Below are 20,657 nucleotides of genomic sequence, written 5' to 3'. Positions count from 1 at the left end.
AATTGCTATACTGTAATTACTTCGCCACGATGGCCTATTTATTGCCTTAACTCCCTTATCTTACCTCATTTGCACTCACTGTATATAGACTTTTTGTTTTCTTTTTTCTACTGTATTATTGACTGTATGTTTTGTTTATTCCATGTGTAACTCTGTGTTATTGTATGTGTCGAATTGCTTTGCTTTATCTTGGCCAGGTCGCAGTTGCAAATGAGAACTTGTTCTCAACTAGCCTACCTGGTTAAATTAAATTAAATTAAAGGTGAAATAAAAAAATAAAATAAAAAATAAGTCACATAATTAGTTAAATAAAGTCCACCTGTGTGCAATCTAAGTGTCACATGATCGGTCACATGATCTCAGTATATATACACCTGTTCTGAAAGGCCCCAGAGTCTGCAACATCACTAAGCAAGGGGCACCACCAAGCAAGCGGCACCATGAAGACCAAGGTGCTCTCCAAACAGGTCAGGGACAAAGTTATGGAGAAGTACAGTTCAGGGTTGGGTTATAAAACTTTGAACATCCCACGGAGCAGCATTTGAATCCATTATTTTAAAAAATAGAAAGAATATGGCACCACAACAAACCTGCCAAGAGAGGGCCGCCCAGCAAAACTCACGACCTGGCAAGGAGGGCATTAATCAGAGAGGCAAAAAAGAGACCAAAGATAACCCTGAAGGAGCTGCAAAGCTCCACAGCGGAGATTGGAGTATCTGTCCATAGGACCACTTTAAGCCGTACACTCCACAGAGCTGGGCTTTACGGAAGAGTGGCCAGAAAAAAGCCATTGCATAAAGAAAAAAATGAGCAAAGACGTTTGGTGTTCGCCAAAAGGCATGTGAGGGACTCCCCAAACATATGGAAGAAGGTACTCTGGTCAGATGAGAATAAAATGTAGCTTTTTGGCCATCAAGGAAAACGCTATGTCTGGCACAAACCCAACACCTCTCATCACCCCAAGAATACCATCCCCACAGTGAAGTATGGTGGTGGCAGCATCATGCTGTGGGGATGTTTTTCATCGGGCAGAGACTGGGAAACTGGTCAGAATTGAAGGAATGATGGATGTGTTAAATACAGGGAAATTCTTGAGGGAAACCTGTTTCAGTCTTTCAGAGATTTGAGACTGGGACGGAGGTTCACCTTCCAGCTGGACAATGACCCTAAGCATACTGCTAAAGCAACACTCGAGTGGTTTAAGGGGAAACATTTAAATGTCTTGGAACGACCTAGTCAAAGCCCAGACCTCAATCCAATTGAGAATCTGTGGTATGACTTAAAGATTGCTGTACACCAGTGGAACCCATCCAACTTGAAGGAGCTGGAGCAGTTTTGCCTTGAAGAATGGGCAAAAATCCCGGTGGTTAGATGTGCCAAGCTTATAGAGACATACCCCAAGAGACATGCAGCTGTAATTGCTGCAAAAGGTGGCTCACAAAGTATTGACTTTGGGGGGGGGGGGGGGGGGGGGGAATAGTTATGCACTCTCAAGTTTTTCTGTCTTATTTCTTGAAAATAAAATATATTTGCATCTTCAAAGTGGTAGGCATGTTGTGTAAATCAAATGATACAAACCCACAAAAAATCAATTTTAATTCCAGGTTGTAAGGCAACAAAATAGGAAAAATGCCTAGGGGGTGAATACTTTTGCAAGCCACTGTATCTTCCCCTACTAGTTGTACTACAACTATTTGCACATTGATAAAACACTGTACATAGCTGAAAATATAGCACTTGACATGTCTATCTTTTTTATGTTAAATTATAATAATTTTTTGTTGATGTTGTTTTGTGTCTTCTCACTTTTGTTCATTGTTTATTTCACTTGCTTTGGCAATGTAAACATGTTTCCCATGCCAATAACGCCTCTTTGAATTTAATTGGAGAGAGAGAGGCCTGAGTTAGAGGAGGTAAACTATAGTTGAGAGCAGAAAGACTTGATTCAAACCAGCCTCCCTCCCTTTAGAATTCAAAGCAGCTGGATTCAGACTGGCTTTGTTGACAACAGTAGAGCAGAGCTGAGCAGCTTTGCAATTCAAATGGGTGATTTGTGTAATGAAAGCAATGTGTGTTATTTCCCGCCATGAATGTATCACTGTAGGCTCAATGATGATCTAATAATATAGCTCCCCTCTCTTAACCAATGCTGTGACCTATTGCAAACTAAAGGGTGACATCCCTACAGACAGAATCCTCAGATCTCTATTCCTAATACTGTGTAGTAAGCACACATATCTATCTCTTTCTGCCATACTTACAGCACTGTGACCATATGTCCTGTCTTTACCCTGGCCTGGGGTGACCAAGCCCTTCTACTCAATCCCTCTCACACGGATAACTAGGGAGCTAGGAGTAGCCCGTATGTGTAGATCTAGGACCAGCTCCACCTCCCCCAATACTAGGGAGAAAACCGCACAACTGACCTTAGATCAGCATCTGGGATCTATTTACATCCTCCTTTTTTTCACTAAGCGAGATTAGTTACCTGTGGTCGGCTCTCGCTATCAATACTGCTGCCATAAACTCACAGCGCTAAAGCTTTCATTGGGCAAAGTGCACTGAGTAATTAGTGTTCAGAGCCTGAGAGACAGAACCACATCCAGCTGAATAGACTGTTTTGGTGGTGGTTGCTTGAAGTGAAATGTTAGATTGCCCCCTAGTGGTGCTATATGTGTGACACTCAAGCATTGCAATGAAATAGTGTCTGCTCTGCTGTATTGCCTGGGGGGTAATTTGGGGGATGTGAATGATCTTCAATAGTGTGATTCACTGCTCCTCAATTGGCCCTCAGGCAACACAGCTACAATGGCTGTATTTCAATGCATGCATTTCATACATGTAGTGCACCGTGCATGCATAATAGTGTCTATGTAGGCCTACACTCGCCTATGGAATCATAGTGAACAGAATTGTAATATTTTAATCTCTATAAGCATGGCTACCTCTACTGGAACACTTGGAGAAATGTGAACACTATATGGACCGTCTCTACATTGCCTAAAGTTTATGTGTATGTGGCCTACATTTACATTCACCACAGCTTTGCCCCAGGAAGAGAAGGGAGAGGGACTATTGCGACATCTGCCACGTCTAGGCTACACAGCCTGTCTCTAGCGGTCTTTGGAACAGGATGGGACAGGGGGTGAGAGAGGTGGGAGTGACAGAGAGAGAGAGAGAGAGTGGGAAACACACAAGTGTCAACAACTCAGTTTTATTTTAGACCAAACAAGTCCCCTATTAGAAACAATAATTGGGCAATTAAGACGTGATGTTTTAAAGCAGTGTTCGAGTCTCTCGTGTGTGTGTCTTTGTGTTTCGTTTAAAAACTGTGAAACGACACACTATCTTGAGAAGGTTGTTTGGCAGTGTTTTGTGGGACTGGGTGACTGCTGCCAAGAATAAACCCACGTTGTTTGTTTATCTGCTTCATCAGCCTAGATGCGGTTAACGTCACAGCTCTCTCCTCATTCGAGTGTGGCGGCAGTTGCTAATGTTATTCCAGAGGCGGGCGGGACAGTGAGTGTATGTGTGTGTCTGACTGTGGACCTGGTTTGTAACAGAGTTTTTTTCTGGGCTGCAGGACAAGGCGGATGGGAGTATCCGTTTTTCGATGCTAGGAATGGAGGAATTTGTTACCGAGGAGGAAGAGCCATGGTACGACCAGCAAGATCTCGAATCGGGTAAGTAGCGAAGCATTTCTGGGGCCGCAGTTTGCAGCCAGCCGCATCCGCAATGTCAATGCACTTTTTCGTTATTGGTGAGCTCAGCTGTTCTTCTCAAACAAAGGCCTTTTTGATGACGGGAGGCTTCTAGATCAGCTTGCGATGTTAAATTTGTCCGTGCATCTTGACAAATAAAAATACCAATGCTTTCGAAATGTGTAACCGCACTTGAATCATTTGCTACTTTCTGACAACAATACATTGAAGGGATGGATACCAAGGGCCTTTGTGACGGTGATGGGAAAAATCGTTTCCTTCTGTGGTTGTTGTCATATTGCAAGAAAAACCACATACACGATGCTGGCTGGACACAGTGTTCTGTTGGCGATCGTAAACAATGGATTACAATGTAATAAAGGAACAATAAACAGAAGACAATATATGTCGGCTGTCATCATTGCAATGCAATTGTTCTTTGTAGGTTGCTTATGGCAAAGTCTCAAACATTGTTTGTGTGCGAAAGGCATTTATTTGTACTAACATCCATTGTCCCACAAAATGTTGTAGGCCTAATTGACATTGGCAGCATTTGCCTTTAACCTAATGCAAATTGACAAACACTTTCGGCGACTATAACCTCTAACCCCATCTTCTTAACTCTTTTCACAACATCAACATAACAACATTAATGGGATAGTGCAGGGCTTCCTATAGCACTTAACCTTGTTTATGCAGTCAATTAGGTTGCATTGATTTCCTCATTCAATCATGACATATTATGTCTTCCTTTTAGAATGTAGTGGCTTTCACAGCCAGTCGACTGTCATGTTCACGTCTCCATAATTCAATAAACAAGGAACATATCATTTTAACAAGAAAGTGATTGGTTGGGACAAAGAACATACATGAGGGCCAACACAGACAGGAAACATGCTTGACTTGCATATCCACTGGGATAGTGTAGATAGCTATTTTCAATCACTAGGCTGTTCCCCAAAGATATTATTGCAGTAGCCTTTTCAACTACGGTCCAGGCCTTGTGCATCACCTCTGTTCCACATTAATTCTATGGGACCATACTATTTGCATAATAATAACCTACTTCGTCTGTGCCGTCATACGGTACTATATAGATTGTGTAATGCCATAATTCAGCGGAACTGCTATTAGTCTGAATTCGATTTGAATGTGGTTGGCACAATAAGCTTCATTCATTCGGTGTGGCAGGTAGCCTAGTGGTTAGAGCGTTGGGCAAGTAACGGATTGGATTGAATCCCTGAGCTGACAAGGTAAAAATCTGTCATTCTGCCACTGAACAAGGCAGTTTAACCCACTGTTCCACAGAAGGCCATCATTGTAAATAAGAATTTGTTCTTAACTGAGTTGCCTAGTTAAATAAAGGTTAAAATTACACTAATTTAAATGCATATTCAATATCCCAAGCTGCTGATAATGTATCTGCTGAGCTGTAGCCAATCATAGCTTGTCAAAGTTCTTGACAGATTTAGGGCTATTTCATCTCTCCCCTCTTCCCTACTCTCTCTCTTCCTTCCTCACTCCATGATTCTTTTTCTCTCTGCCTTGCTCCCTGGCTCTTACCTTCCCTCTCTCTCTGTTCCTCTCTCTCAATCTCATTTCCCTCGCTCCCTGCAATCCTTTCTTTTTCACTCCACGCTCATCCATAATCTCTCTATCACTTCATCTCTTTGTTCCAATTATTAGGATATCTGCCACAGGCTGAGAGGAGATGATGTAATGCTTTGATGCTGCTATTGATTTGACCTCATGCACACAGACACACTATACACACACTATACACACTTTACACACACTGGTACTGTGAGAGGAGAGGGGGCTGGAGGGGGAACTGAGTGTGTGGACACATCAGTAGACCTGAGGATAAAAATAATGCCTGATGTGTCTTCACTTTACTCAGAACGAGGGAGAGGGAGGGAAAGGAAGAATAAAGAGTGGTACAGAAAGAGAGACAGTGGAAGATTACAGGATAGCGACAGGATGAGATATGAGAGAGAAGGGAGAAAGCTCAAAAGAGCACAAGGCCCATGTCTCTCCATGTATCTCCCACTCTCTGCATCCACCCTCCCTCTCTACATCTCTCTGGTGCAGCCTGTATTTTCGGTGCCCCATGGCACACAGTGTTCCTGGCCTCTCAGAGCAGTGCCAGGTGTTGTATTTTGTGTTAGCTCAGAATGCTGAGCTCACCTCTGGTAGTGATAACTTTGAGGTGCCAGCAGTCTATCAGAGAGGAGAACACACCGCTGGTGTTGGATTAACCTGCAGACAGAGGCACAGGCTCCATCATCAGGGGTGCTATTTGGCCACAGGGTTTAGGCAGAATGAGATGTGGTGAAGAAAAATAAGATCAAGAAGAGAACTTCCATGCTAAGCAAGGTAGACATTTAATGATGCAATGAGGCGATTTGATTTTCTATACTGTAAGGAATCAGCAAACATGATGCATCTACAATACACAGACTCAGACATTACCATCCATAGTAACACTGAGTAGAAAAACATATCAATGATCAGGGGTTCTTCAGCTGTCCCCATAGGAGAACCCTTTGAATAATCCTTTTTGGTTCCCGCTAGAACTAATTTGCTTCCAGTTAGAACCCTTTTAGGTTGGAACCAAAAAGGGTTCTACCTGGAACCAAAAAGTGTTCTCCTATGGCACATGTCTCAAACTCATTCCACGGAGGGCTGAGTGTCTGAGGGTTCTTTGCTCCCCCTTTGTACTTGATTGATGAATTAAGGTTACTAATTAGTAAAGAACTCGCCTCACGTGGTTGGCTTGGTCTTAATTGAAAGAAGAAGAAAAACTGCAGACACTGCGTCCTCCATGGAATGAGTTGGACACCCCTGTCCTATGGAGACAACTGAAGAACCCTTTTGAAACCCTTTTACTAAGAGTGTAAGGAACCCTTAGTAAGACAGACCAAGGCTTGCTCTAGCCCAAACTCTGTGCTCAGCTGAAGCTATGTGACCAGCCCAGCTGAGTCTTTAGGCCTGTTGGGACCCATTGGTTAACAGGGCTGGACGTAATCTGATGAGAGGGTTGTTATAGCATGCACCTGCTCGTATTACATGCAGCTTAATAACACTTCAACAACCACCTCTCTGAGGCTTTAAATACACTTTGTTTCCTTGTTATCTTGCAGACAAAAAATGGTGTTGAATCATTTGTATATAGAATTTGAGCTTTCTGTGGTATTGACTGCAGTGAAGTGGTACAGAAGGGTTTGGTCTGCTATACAGCTTATGTGCAGAAGAAGAAAGAAGGAAGGAGAGAAGGAGGAGAAAACAAGGAGAGGCCACGTTTTCCAGATTCCTGTGAATCCTATTGGAGATATGCACCTACAAAAACAGCATTCACTGCTCAAAAAGGACAGGCATATTCTAAGCCAGGCATGTTTCCTTTCACAAGTGCACTGTACACATGCGCGCACACACACATAAACGCACGCACGCACGCACACACACACACACCCAGCACTAAGCCCCAACTGATTTGATGACAGGGCTCAGACAGTGGCTCTGATACCCAGACAGTACAGTATGTTCGTATGTGTGTGTGTGTGTGTGTGTGTCTGCACGCTTGTTTCTGCACTGTAAAAAAACACCCACAAATCTAGTTGTTTCAACTAATTATTATTAAGTAACTGGTTCCACAGACGTTTTAGTTTACTCAACTTTTCGGTGAAAGTATTACCTGACCAAACAAAAAAAATGTTGGCCCAAACTTAGCTCCAACTTCAGAAAACGTAGGCAAATCTTCTGTCAATTTAATGTGTTTTGCTCAACTTGTCTCAACTTGTCTCATATGATCATTCAACTAGAATGTATTATTTGTGCCTCTTAACTAAAATGAGCAGTGCAACCGGTTATACGTACAACATTGTCTACTTACATTTTTGCTAACATTGTGCATGTTCAATTATTTGTCAACAAGTCCACACCTGGGATTTGAACTCAGAACCTCTTGGTTCCTAGTGTTCTGATCTTCCTGCTACACCACCATGTCTGTTTCAGTTATCAGCTCATCTGATCATCCTCTCATCATTGATTTTAATTGACTTATTTAAGCATTTTTAGGTTTTTCTGAATAGTTGTCTGTTGGTTGGGCGTATTACTCTGTTTTAATGTTACTCCTTAAAATATTTTTTCTTTAGTGTACTTTTAGCAGAGCTGAGATTTAAGTGCAAAGTGTAGCAATACATGTGATGCCAGTCATTGACACAGACATGGTGGCGTAGCAGGAAGATTGGAATGCTGTGAACCAAGAGGTTTTGAAATCCCAGGTGAGGATATGTTGAAAATGTAAACATGTAAGTTGAATGAATTGTATCTTAAAATGGATTATGGGAGTGTGAGTAACTAGTTCCTCAGGTAAGATGCCCAAATAATATTTTTGTTGTTGAATGAACATATGAGACAATTTGAGCAAACACAGCATTTAAAGTTGACAGAACATTTTCTCATGTTGGAGCTAAGTTTGGGTCAACTAAAAATGTTAAGTTCAGGTAACACTTTGAACAAAAAGTTGAGTAAATGAAAAAAAGTTTGTGGAAACAGTTACTTAATAATATGTAGTTGAAACAACTAGATTTTCTTGTACATTGTACCTGTGTGTGTGCCGTGTCAGTGGGTTGTGACAGGAGTGTGACCCTTCCCCTAACAACAATATAACGCTATTCACTCTAAAAAAAAGCATTTCCCTCCAGTATACTTGCAGCCAATGTGTGTTCCTGCTTAGGCCCTCAAGAAGACATCCCCCAGTCAGTGTAACTGATACTGCTAAAACATGAAAAAAGAAAACCTGGAAAACTATATCCAGGAAATACACATAATCCATTCCATTGTGACTGAGTCATTGGGTCTGGGTGGTGATGTCATCCTTCATGCGTCAGTTGACTTCCTGGTTTCCTTGTTTGGAGACAATGGTCTGTAGAGGGCATTGATTGGGATGTTTGGTGCTGAGAAACAGTGCTTGCTCCTCTCTCTCTCCATTAGATACCAATATCACACAGCAGTGAACGATGGTGAATGTAAACAGTGGGTCAGTGATTGGGTTCTGGGGATTTTCCAGGCGGTATTTGGTTCTGAGTTCTGTTATTTGAAAGCTAGGAGATCTGGCGTACAGCGGCCAGCAGCAGAGCTTACATGTTTACATAATTCAATTTCCCCTCTTGGAGGATTTATGAGAGTAATGCTATCCAGGGCCCAGTTTCTCAAAACATTTCATCCAGAGCAAACTGATCCCGTGTTGTGTTAAATTCTGCTTCCCCTTTAGATGTGGTCTATCCTTGTTTGTGGAAGCAGAAAACTGGAGAAAACTGAAACAAATCTCTAACATACCACAAGTGAACTGGTTTGAGTGTGTCAAGAACTGCAACGCTTCTGGGTTTTTCATGCTCAACAGTTTCTCGTGTGTTTCAAGAATGGTCCACCACCCAAAGAACATCGAGCAAATTTGACACAACTGTTGGAAGCATTGGAGTTGAAATGGGCCAGCATCCCTGTGGAACGCTTTCGACGCCTTGTAGTTCTTGACCCAATGAATTGAGGCTGTTTTTAGAGCAAAAGGGTGTGCAACTCATATTAGGAAGGTGTTCCTAATGTTTTATACACTCAGTGTACGTCTTTCTAAAATGGCTTATTATGTTCTATAATGCTCCCTTAGCCACATTTTAACAAGCCCTATTCTATTCGACACTATTATTTTTTCAGACAGTCTTATTCTAACCGAGCAGTGGGACAGCACTGAAGCCGCGTAACTACAGATTCTATTTCTATGACTGAAGCAGCCTCCTCGTTTAATTAGATCAGCTTTAATATTGCAGATAGATTGTAGCTTCCATCAATGTAATTGTCTGCATCATTTCCAATCCCCAATATATATTTTTTTGTAAATATATATATATGTTTATATACAGTGCCTTCGGAAAGTATTCAGACCCCATTTTGTTACGTTAAAGCCTTATTCTAAAATGCATTAAATTGTTTTTTCCCCCTCATCAATCTACACACAATACCCCTTAATGACAAAGCAAAAACTGGTTTTCAGACATTGAAATATCACATTTACATAAGTATTCAGACCCTTTACTCAGTACTTTGTTGAAGCACCTTTGGCAGCGATTACAGCCTTGAGTCTTCTTTGGTATGACGTTACAAGCTTGGCACACCTATATTTGGGGAGTTTCTCTCATTCTTTGCAGATCCTCTCAAGCTCTGTCAGGTTGGATGGGGAGCGTTGCTGCACAGCTATTTGCAGGTCTCTCCAGAGATGATCGATTGGGTTCAAGTCCGGACTCTAGTTGGGCCACTCAAGGACATTCAGAGATTCATCCCGAAGCCACTCCTGCGTTGTCTTGGCTGTATGCTTAGGGTCGTTGTCCTGTTAGAAGGTGAACCTTCGCCCCAGTCTGAAGTCCTGAGCGCTCTGGAGAAGGCTTTCATCAAGGATCTTGATCCTGACTAGTCTCCCAGTCCCTGCTGCTGAAAAATATCCCCATAGCATGATTCTGCCACCGTCATGCTTCACCGTAGGGATGGTGCCAGATTTCCTCCAGACGTGACGCTTGGCATTCAGCCCAAAGAGTTCAATCTTGGTGTCTCAATCTTGTTTCTCATGTTCATGTTCTGAGAATCTGAATACTTATGTAAATAAGGTATTTCTGTTTTTTGTGTTTAATAAATTAGCAAACATTTCTAAAAACCATGTTTTTGCTTTAGATTGCTGAGGAAATTGTTGTATTTATCCATTTTAGAATAAGGCTTTAACGTAACCAAATGTGGAAAAAGTCAAGGGGTCTGAATACTTCCCGAAGGCAATGTACGTATATATACACATACATACATACCCACAAATGTATAAATATACATTCATATACACATACATACAGTGGGGAGAACAAGTATTTGATACACTGCCGATTTTGAAGGTTTTCCTACTTACAAAGCATGTAGAGGTCTGTAATTTTTATCATAGGTACACTTCAACTGTGAGAGACGGAATCTAAAACAAAAATCCAAAAAATCACATTGTATGATTTTTAAGTAATTAATTTGCATTTTATTGCATGACATAAGTATTTGATCACCTACCAACCAGTAAGAATTCCGGCTCTCACAGACCTGTTAGTTTTTCTTTAAGAAGCCCTCCTGTTCTCCACTCATTACCTGTATTAACTGCACCTGTTTGAACTTGTTACCTGTATAAAAGACACCTGTACACACACTCAATCAAACAGACTCCAATCTCTCCACAATGGCCAAGACCAGAGAGCTGTGTAAGGACATCAGGGATAAAATTGTAGACCTGCACAAGGCTGGGATGGGCTACAGGACAATAGGCAAGCAGCTTGGTGAGAAGGCAACAACTGTTGGCGCAATTATTAGAAAATGGAAGAAGTTGAAGATGACGGTCAACCACCCTCGGTCTGGGGCTCCATGCAAGATCTCACCTCGTGGGGCATCAATGATCATGAGAAAGGTGAGGGATCAGCCCATAACTACACGGCAGGACCTGGTCAATGACCTGAAGAGAGCTGGGACCACAGTCTCAAAGAAAACCATTAGTAACACACTACACCGTCATGGATTGAAATCCTGCAGCGCATGCAAGGTCCCCCTGCTCAAGCCAGCGCATTTCCAGGCCCGTCTGAAGTTTGCCAATGACCATCTGGATGATCCAGAAAAGGAATGGGAGAAGGTCATGTGGTCTGATGAGACAAAAATAGAGCTTTTTGGTCTAAACTCCACTCGCCGTGTTTGGAGGAAGAAGAAGGTTGAGTACAACCCCAAGAACACCCTCCCAACCGTGAAGCATGGAGGTGGAAACATCATTCTTTGGGGATGCTTTTCTGCAAAGGGGACAGGACGACTGCACCATATTGAGGGGAGGATGGATGGGGCCATGTATCGCGAGATCTTGGCTAAAAACCTCCTTCCCTCAGTAAGAGCATTGAAGATGGGTCGTGGCTGGATCTTCCAGCATGACAACGACCCGAAACACACAGCCAGGGCAACTAAGGAGTGGCTCCGTAAGAAGCATCTCAAGGTCCTGGAGTGGCCTAGCCAGTCTCCAGACCTGAACCCAATAGAAAATCTTTGGAGGGAGCTGAAAGTCCGTATTGCCCAGCGACAGCCCCGAAACCTGAAGGATCTGGAGAAGGTCTGTATGGAGGAGTGGGCCAAAATCCCTGCTGCAGTGTGTGCAAACCTGGTCAATAACTACAGGAAACGTATGATCTTTGTAATTGCAAACAAAGGTTTCTGTACCAAATATTAAGTTCTGCTTTTCTGATGTATCAAATACTTATGTCATGCAATAAAATGCAAATTAATTACTTAAAAATCATACAATGTGATTTTCTGGATTTTTGTTTTAGATTCCGTCTCTCACAGTTGAAGTGTACCTATGATAAAAATTACAGACCTCTACATGCTTTGTAAGTTGGAAAACCTGCAAAATCGGCAGTGTATCAAATACTTGTTCTCCCCACTGTACATATAAATATTGTTAGCGAGTTTAACCCTTTGAGGAGTGACTTAGTGTTCTCTTCCTGGACGCTATCATTCAGAATGGATTAAATTGACCATAGAATTTATATTGGAATGATAATTAGCAGTCAGGAAATAAAAATTGGTCAAGTAATGTTTAACAAAGGATTGAATATGATGTACATGGTCCTCAAAGTGTTAAAGCCCATTCGGTGGTACCTGTGTAGTAGCAAAGGCCCCAAAGGAGTTCATTTAGCTGTGAGTGCAGCAGGCAGGTCTGTGTATTAGACCATGCTGAGGAGGAGCTGGCAGCAGCCTGCTTTTCTCCTCATTAGTTTAATTGAGGCAAGACAGGACAAGACAGGACAACAAGAGAGAGGAAACAGCATGGTTGAAAAGCAAGCACTGGAACAAAATTATGTGTGTGCAACATGTTTCAGTAACACATCCAATGTCTGCATTTACTGATTGAAGAAGCAGTTCAAATTCATCCACTTTGTTTATCAGTGATCTTGATTTACAAACAAGCACATTCGGAGTCTCTGGGACATTTCTGGACGTATTTGTGACATCACATAATTCACTTAGAACTCTGCATTCACGTGAGAGATTGTGTTTTTGGTGTGTTTTAGGTCTGTTCCCTTCGATTGCGGTGCCAGTGGAGGTGCATGTTTTTTTTGTAAATCCGTAGAAAATGTGACGAGTATTCCAAAACGTTTGTACAACACATAGTCATCAGAGCCATGCTTAATCCGTTAAAAGAGCAGGAAAGTATGCAGTGCGACCAAAAAACAACTATAAAAAACAAACATTTCAAACATTTTACCACGTTACCCTGCAGCGGCTGCCTGGAAGTGCCACTCCCTATTAAATGGATTGGTTACAATTCATATGATATCATACAAGTGTTGCAATTTGTGTGAAATGTTAAAAATCCAATTTGTGCAATATGTTACGAATTTGTTGTGTTTAAGATCACGCCTGTTCTTTCTGTTTCTGGACGCTTTTGAAAACAACAAACATACAGTAGATCATCTCTCATTGAAGGTCAGAGGTCAGATTAGTGGAATGAACGTTTGTCATCGATCGACTGGAGTATTGATCAGTAATCACAGTGTGCATCATTCTCCTCAACCTTGTTGTCAGCTCAGCTCGGTCTCTCCATCGAGAGTGATTATATTTCCATCGAGCTGTTGTGTGTTTTCCATCTCAGATATGGCCACAGGTCCCAAAACGCATCTCGCTGCTGAGTCAGACATGAAAACATAGACTATGTATCCTGCTGACTCACTGTGAAATCAGAATACAGTGCAGCCCACTCCTGTTTGGGTAGGCCCCCAATGGCCCCACATCACTTTCAATATCTCTCATTTAGTTTTTCCCTCCGACTCCGCACCAGACTAACTACACTGAACAAAAATATAAACGGAACATGCAACAGTTTCAAAGATTTTACTGAGTTACAGTTCATATAAAGAAATCAGTCAGTTGAAATACATTCATTAGGCCCTAATCTATGGATTCCACATGACTGGGAATACAGATATGCATCTGTTAGTCACATATACCTTAAAAAAAAGGTAGGGGCGTGGATCAGAAAACTGGCTCTCATCAGGACCGCCACAGGAAAGGAAGACCCAGAGTTACCTCTGCTGCAGAGGATAAGTTCATTAGAGTTACCAGCATCTGAAAGGGTCTTCCATTCCTGTGGCGGTCCTGATGAGAGCCAGTTTCATCATAGTGCCTGATGGTTTTTGCGACTGCACTTGAAGAAACTTTCAAAGTTCTTGACATTTTCCGGATTGACTGACCTTCAAGTCTTAAAGTAATGATGGACTGTCATTTCTATTTGCTTATTTGAGCTGTTTATGCCATAATATGGACTTGGTCTTTTACCAAATAGGGCTATCTTCTGTATACCCCACCTACCTTGTCACAGCACAAGTGATTGGATCAAACGCATTAAGAAGGAAAGAAATTCCACAAATTAACTTTTAACAAGGCACACCTGTTAATTGAAATGCATTCCTGAGTGCAAACCCTCATACTGGCTTTCCTCAAAGAAATGAACATGACATTTTCTGGCAACAATGCTGGTAGCCATTCCTGCCGTCAGCATGCCAATTGCACGTTCCCTTAAAACTTGTGGCATTGTGTACATTTTAGAGTGCCCTTTTATTGTCCCCAGCACAATGTGCACCTGTGTAACGATCATGCTGTTTAATCAGCTTATTGATATGCCACACCTTTCAGGTGGATACATTATCTTGGCAAAGGAGAAACGCTCACTAACAGGGATGTAAAGAATTTGAGAGAAATACACTTTTTGTGCGTATGGAAAATGTTATTTTGGGACCAACACTTTACATGTTGCATTTATATTTCTGTTCAGTGTATGATTTCCATAAAATGAGAGAGTAGGGTTCTCTGTCTCGACTGAATGTCAATGCCATTTATTTTTACACTACCAGAACAGTGGTTAACAACTGTTCCAGGGTGTACACGACTTGACGTTTTCATTTGAGCCCACACTCAATTTCACAACGTGTCACTTTCTACACATTCAAACCTACTCCACCCCACTGCAGAGAGACTGCAGAACTTCTTTCTGTCATATAGTTTCTGTGGAGCGGTGGTGTATTGTCTTTTGAACTTGGCACACATATCAGTGACGTTCACTGACAGAGATACAAGGGTAAAAATAGAGGAAATACATCTTTAGAGAGCGACATGGTGCCTAGATGGGCTTTTTTAAAAACATTTTATAATTCTCTCTCTCTCTCCTGAATACTCCCTTTCTCTGTCTCTCTCAGTCCCTCTTTCTTTGTCTCCCTCTCTTCTATCTAGGTCCAGGATGATCTTGTTTATCACTGTGTATCTCAGGAGGAATGTTTTCGTGTTTGATTGTCCTGCTTGCAGCTGTTCTTAAAACCCTGCTGAAAATGACTCAGTGCATCATCATGATCATAGATTAAAACATGTTACAGTAGGAACAGCGTTCTGCTGTGGCTGTCATGCGGACCAGTGCAGACTGAAATTCTATATTTTGTATCTTCACTGACATCACTCATAGATTTGGTTCCATCTGACTAGCAAAGACAAACCTGTTCCTAATGCTGTCTTATTTAGATAATTTGTTACAGCTGAGCTCTCAAAACGAACCATCTCTTTCCCCCCCCCCCCCTCGCTCCCTCCAACCTATCTCCCTCTCCATCTCCCATGGCCCTCTCCATCACTCATCTCCCTCCCTCCTTCTATCCCCCTCCTTTTCTCTCTCTCCACCTCTCCCTCCCCCCCTCTCTCTCTAGACCTCCACTTGGCGGCGGAGCTGGGGAAGACTCTGTTAGAGAGGAACAAGGAGCTGGAGGATTCTCTACAGCAGATGTACATCACCAATGAGGAGCAGGTGCAGGAGATCGAGGTAAGACGAGGGCCAAGTGTCAACAGCTCCATGAATGCATCTCAATAGACTAAACTCTAACGTAACCCCTACCCAGAAGTAAGGTGTAGATTGGATGATAACAACCGACCTGTCCCTCTGACTGAGCAGAGTCAGGTGATGCAGGATGTTGGCTCTGCTGGCTGATCTTAATATAGCAGTACATCACCCCATTGAAATGGTTCACTGTTCACAACCAAGGGGTATTAGAGTTAACATAGGCAGCGGAGTGGATAGAAGTGTCTCCCTTAACCAGTGAACCTATGGTCAGAAAGTATCCATCCCCCTAAAGGCTTCGGTTAGGATTGGGTAGGGGACCATGACCCCAAATGTTCCTCTGTTTATGATCATGTGTATATGTATATGTGTGTACAGGATATCAACATACAGTATGTGTGTCTCTGTGCAGTACCTGGTTAAGCAGCTTGAGATGCTGAGGGAAATGAATGAGCAGCATGCTAAGGTGTACGAGCAGCTAGACGGGACAGCCAGAGAACTAGAGCTCACCAACCATAAACTGGTTCTGGACAGCAAGGCCTCGCATCACAAGATAGAGAGGCGAGTGTCACACACACACACACACACACACACACACACACACACACACACACACACACACACACACACACACACACACACACACACACACACACACACACACACACACACACACACACACACACACACACACACACACACACACACACACACACACTAACCCCCCTTTCTCTCTTCCCTGGCTCTCGCAGGTTGACAGGGACCATCGAGACCCTACAGACCCAGGTGGAGTCTCTCTCTGGGCAGGTGGAACAGCTCCACTCCCTGGAGCAGCTTAGGGTGCGGAGGGAGAAGAGGGAACGACGCAAGACCATCGCCTCCTTCCCTTGCCTTAGGGAACTCTGCACCGCACCAAAGTGAGGGCTAATAGCCTCCTACCGCTCCCTTTGTTCAGTAGCCGACTCAACAATGTTTATTTAGCTAAGCAATCACACTCAAATCTTTGTTTACTGGATCTCAAGGTCCCTAGGCTATGTTAGAGGAGCTTTATAGGTGGATGCTTGACTCTCTATCTGGCAGGTACAAGTAAGTTAGCTCATATTGTGTGTATCTGTCTGTCTGTCTGTCTGTCTGTCTGTCTGTCTGTCTGTCTGTCTGTCTGTCTGTCTGTCTGTCTGTCTGTCTGTCTGTCTGTCTGTCTGTCTGTCTGTCAGGTATGAGGATGGGTTCGTGGTGGGCCGCTCAGACAGCTTCACCTCAGAGGCTAAACGGCAGCCAGCAGAGGAGGAGAACGAGCGTCTGAGAGAGGCGGTGTCGGCGCTGCGCTCGGCTGTGAGGGCTGAGCGGGGTCGCAGGGAGGGGGCGGAGAGAGAATGTCACGTCCTCCTGGGGGAGTTCTCTCGTCTGGAGACACGCGTGCAGGTCAGAATCCCTCCTCTTTGAACTCCATTTAATCTTCCAAAATGAGTGCCTCAAGTTTTTTTTATTGTTCCATGTTCTACTACGTTTGTTGAATCCAACGAGTGTTCTTTTTCATATTTTTTCCTGATTCAAATATAGCAGGGCTACCTTATGTTCCCTCTTTTCTGGGAGAATACAAATATTGATTGGTTTACTGACTGACTGACTGATTGACTCGTTGACTTATTGATTGACAGGGTGCGGAGAGCTGCCAGGTACGGATCCATGAACTAGAGTCAGAGCTCCAGGAACTCCAGCAGCTCCGACGGGCGAGGACCCTCCTCCTTTGCAGCGAGGACGACGGCGTGGGCTTCACCCAGACCCTCCTTAACAACACCCCCGAAACAGACACCATGGAGGGGGAGGGAGGAGAAGTGGGTGGAGGGGTCAGGGATGAGGGCGAGGGGGGAGGAGGCTTAAGCGGAGAGTCGTTACCTGCCTCCAGCCCCGTCAGGAAGAGCTGCAGCGACACGGCGCTGAACGCCATCGTGGCCAGGGACGCATCCGGGAGGAGAAGAGGGAGCTACGCGATCCACGCCAACAGCGTCCGTAAGAGAGGGATGTCCATCCTGAGGGAGGTGGACGAGCAGTACCACGCTCTGCTGGAGAAGTATGAGGAGCTGTTAGGGAAGTGCAGGCGCCACGAGGAGTCCCTGTGTCACACAGGGGTGCAGACCTCGCGCCCCGTCTCCAGGGACCCCTCCATGAAGGATTGCGCCATGGGCTCCACCCCTGCACCCCCGCCCACCCCCACCGAGTCCCCCTCCACCCCCGAGGCCATGGAGAGCATCAGTAAGCAGGTGGAGGCGGTAGATAAACGGCTGGGCCAGAACACGCCAGAGTATAAGGCTCTGTTCAAGGAGATCTTCTCCCGTATTCAGAAGACCAAGACAGAAATCAAAACTACCAAAGCCACCAAAGCTCCTAAAGCCAGCAAGTCTGGCAAGTCTAGTAAATAAGAATGATAGTGGACTGGCTTGGTAGTATAATGCTTTTTCCATGCTTAAAGCGCTTCAGATTGTAAGGAGGCAACATGCCTCATACACTACCGATGTGTAGCACTCGTGAATAGGCTTCTGTATGGGGTATGGTCTCCTGTCTGCTTCTGTTACTAAGTACCAATCGACCAATATGCTACTAAAACCAATCTACTGCTAATGCTATCCGCTATTAGCGCCTGCCTACCTTTTCCCTTGAGATCTAACACATTCTTTCAGCTGCCTTTTGCTAGCTAACTCACAGGTAGGATAGCTGTCACCCACAACCTGTTGGACATGAAACATGGATTGAATAGGTGCACTAAACACCCAATGCTTCACAGTAAAAACAGTACAGTTGATTCTCCACCTCAACAATGACCTCTGAATTCTCCAAACACTGGATTATACTGAAACAAAAGTTATGTTGGACAAATAACAAGTCAACTCAAAGTTCTACCTTTAGACCCTGCTGTTCTTCACCCCAGCCTACATAGCCTACTGTCCGCCTGAACAATGGACTTAAGATGCCAACAAAAGCGAAACAGAAAATGTATGACTTTCTGCCCAGAGGACATTGCGACCTTGTCTTGCACTGCGCTGTGACTGTATACTCATGACCTTAGTACTGTATTTTATACTCTAGAGATGCTTACCTTCCAGGTCCGGAGAGACATAAGCAATTAGTGTCTTGTCAGAATGTCACAGGGTTGGAACTGGGTTCGAGGTACACATTGACTCTTGGGGGTATCCTGAAAAAAGACCAATGTTCATATTTTATGTTTGTGGGGGTGTCCAGATTTGTTCTAGCAGTGCCCAGAGACCCCTGTAACCCTGGAATTGAATGGTATCTGGCTGGGTATGTCCACTAGCCTAGCGCTAGCTATAGCTGCAGTCTATGTACTGACAAGATGCAACAGACAATCCAAACAGATTGTGGTCTTTTCTGTTTCCTTGGGCATTATCAACACTCTCGCTATATTGTTAGGTAAAGGTACAACTGACGCATGGTCAAGTCAAATGTGATGTTATAAACTGTCAATATTTTGGGGTCTCATTCCATTTATGCAGTTTTTTGATTGTCGGGTTGATGATTTTCACCCTCCACTACAAACAAAATGGGGGGGAAAGAACGCTGTGATTGTATTGCAAATTGTAACGTTAAGCCTAAGACACATTTTAACGTTATGCCTATTTAGACAAAGTTGCTTTAGACAGAAGTGATGGATAATTATATAGCCTAAACACCACCAGTATTACTAACCATTAAACCTGGTCTGTTAACACTAACCCAGCTCACTAACTAAACACTAACACTACTGCTGCTGCATCGCACCTTACAGCATACAGTAGGAACAATGCCCCTGTCTTGGCCACCAACACTCCAACCACCTTTCCTTATTATCATGAATGTTATAGTGGTTGCATTACTTTGAATCATGTACTCACATTGTAATGCCATACCATATGGGGAGGAGAAAATGTACACAACAATGCACCTGCAGTATACAGGAAACAGTATGTATTTCTTAGAGCTAACTAACTCAAGGTCTTAAACTCAACTGAAGCTTCAAACCTATTATAGCAGCCACAGCATTTGGAGAGAGATCAATGCCGGTGTGGTGTTGTACAAGTAAAGCTGTCGAGAGTGGAACCAAATGAGAAAAGAAAAGTTACAGAGAAGTCAACAGAATAATTTAAACCATAAACTTATTTTTGTTTGCTCCACAGTGTTATAATGCTTTGAATGTGCCAGTTCCAAGCAGAGTTTTATTTTCCTCTCAGGGTCAATCAAGTGTTACTGAGTGAAGAAAAAGGGTATGATGTCTTGTGGAGGCTTACTGTCAGTCTGTCATAGCAATGTTCACTCCTGGTCCTGGAGGGCCGCAGTATGTGCAGGCTTTTCCCCCAGCCCTGCATTCCGCTGTACTGCTGGGCTGTAGCAAAAGCCTGCACTCCCTGTAGCTCTTCAGGGCAAGAAGATAAGGACACTATATCATAGTAATGGTAACAGATAAGGATTCCGATATATTCTAATAAGAGGGAACAATGCCAAAATGGAACCATTTGACTCTGTCCTTTGATGGCTCCTTGGCTTTCTCTGTACTGTAATGTTTTACAGATTGCACTTTGGGAAAAAGATGTTTCTGCCTCCTCATTTCTTGCGTATTTATACATGGATATTTACTTACTATTACATGTGTATTTATTCCATTCTTGTGTGTGTCTGTGAGCATTGATTCACGATAACAACACTTATCTGCTATGGTGCCTATATGTGATTGTATTATTGATATACTGTATCTATAGAATGAAAATCATATTTGGTTTTTATTTAGCTATCTACTCAACCTTTGTCATTCAGATGAGCATATTATTAGTTTTATTAGCTTATTAGTTAGCCTTTGGCGCCATAGGTTTGCCATTGTAGCAAGCCATGTTAACTCTCTCATTGAACTAAGAACCATTCGTGTTGTGGCATTCTGTATCATTGACTAACTTGTCTGCTCTGCAATTAAAGCATTGGAATTTAAATATGACTCTTTGTGGCTGGTATTGTTATATTACGGTGGTAGGCCTATAAAATGTATA

The 20,657-nt window shown here is 43.2% G+C and overlaps 1 protein-coding gene across 1 annotated transcript; it reads left to right on the top strand.

The window, feature by feature from the left end:
* Positions 1 to 3,235: 3,235 nt before the first annotated feature.
* Positions 3,236 to 20,605, top strand: LOC139580795 (cerebellar degeneration-related protein 2-like). The gene is made up of 6 exons (XM_071409808.1): positions 3,236 to 3,683; positions 15,500 to 15,612; positions 16,040 to 16,188; positions 16,380 to 16,544; positions 16,842 to 17,049; positions 17,286 to 20,605. Exons 1-6 carry the CDS (start codon positions 3,614 to 3,616, stop codon positions 18,045 to 18,047), a joined length of 1,467 nt encoding a protein of 488 aa, XP_071265909.1. The 5' UTR covers positions 3,236 to 3,613; the 3' UTR covers positions 18,048 to 20,605.
* Positions 20,606 to 20,657: the final 52 nt, after the last annotated feature.

The sequence above is a fragment of the Salvelinus alpinus genome, chromosome 7 (genome assembly GCF_045679555.1).
Source record: "Salvelinus alpinus chromosome 7, SLU_Salpinus.1, whole genome shotgun sequence".
Lineage (NCBI taxonomy): Eukaryota > Metazoa > Chordata > Actinopteri > Salmoniformes > Salmonidae > Salvelinus > Salvelinus alpinus.
Note: the sequence above shows the minus strand (reverse complement) of the source record. Positions and strands in the feature narration are given on the sequence as shown.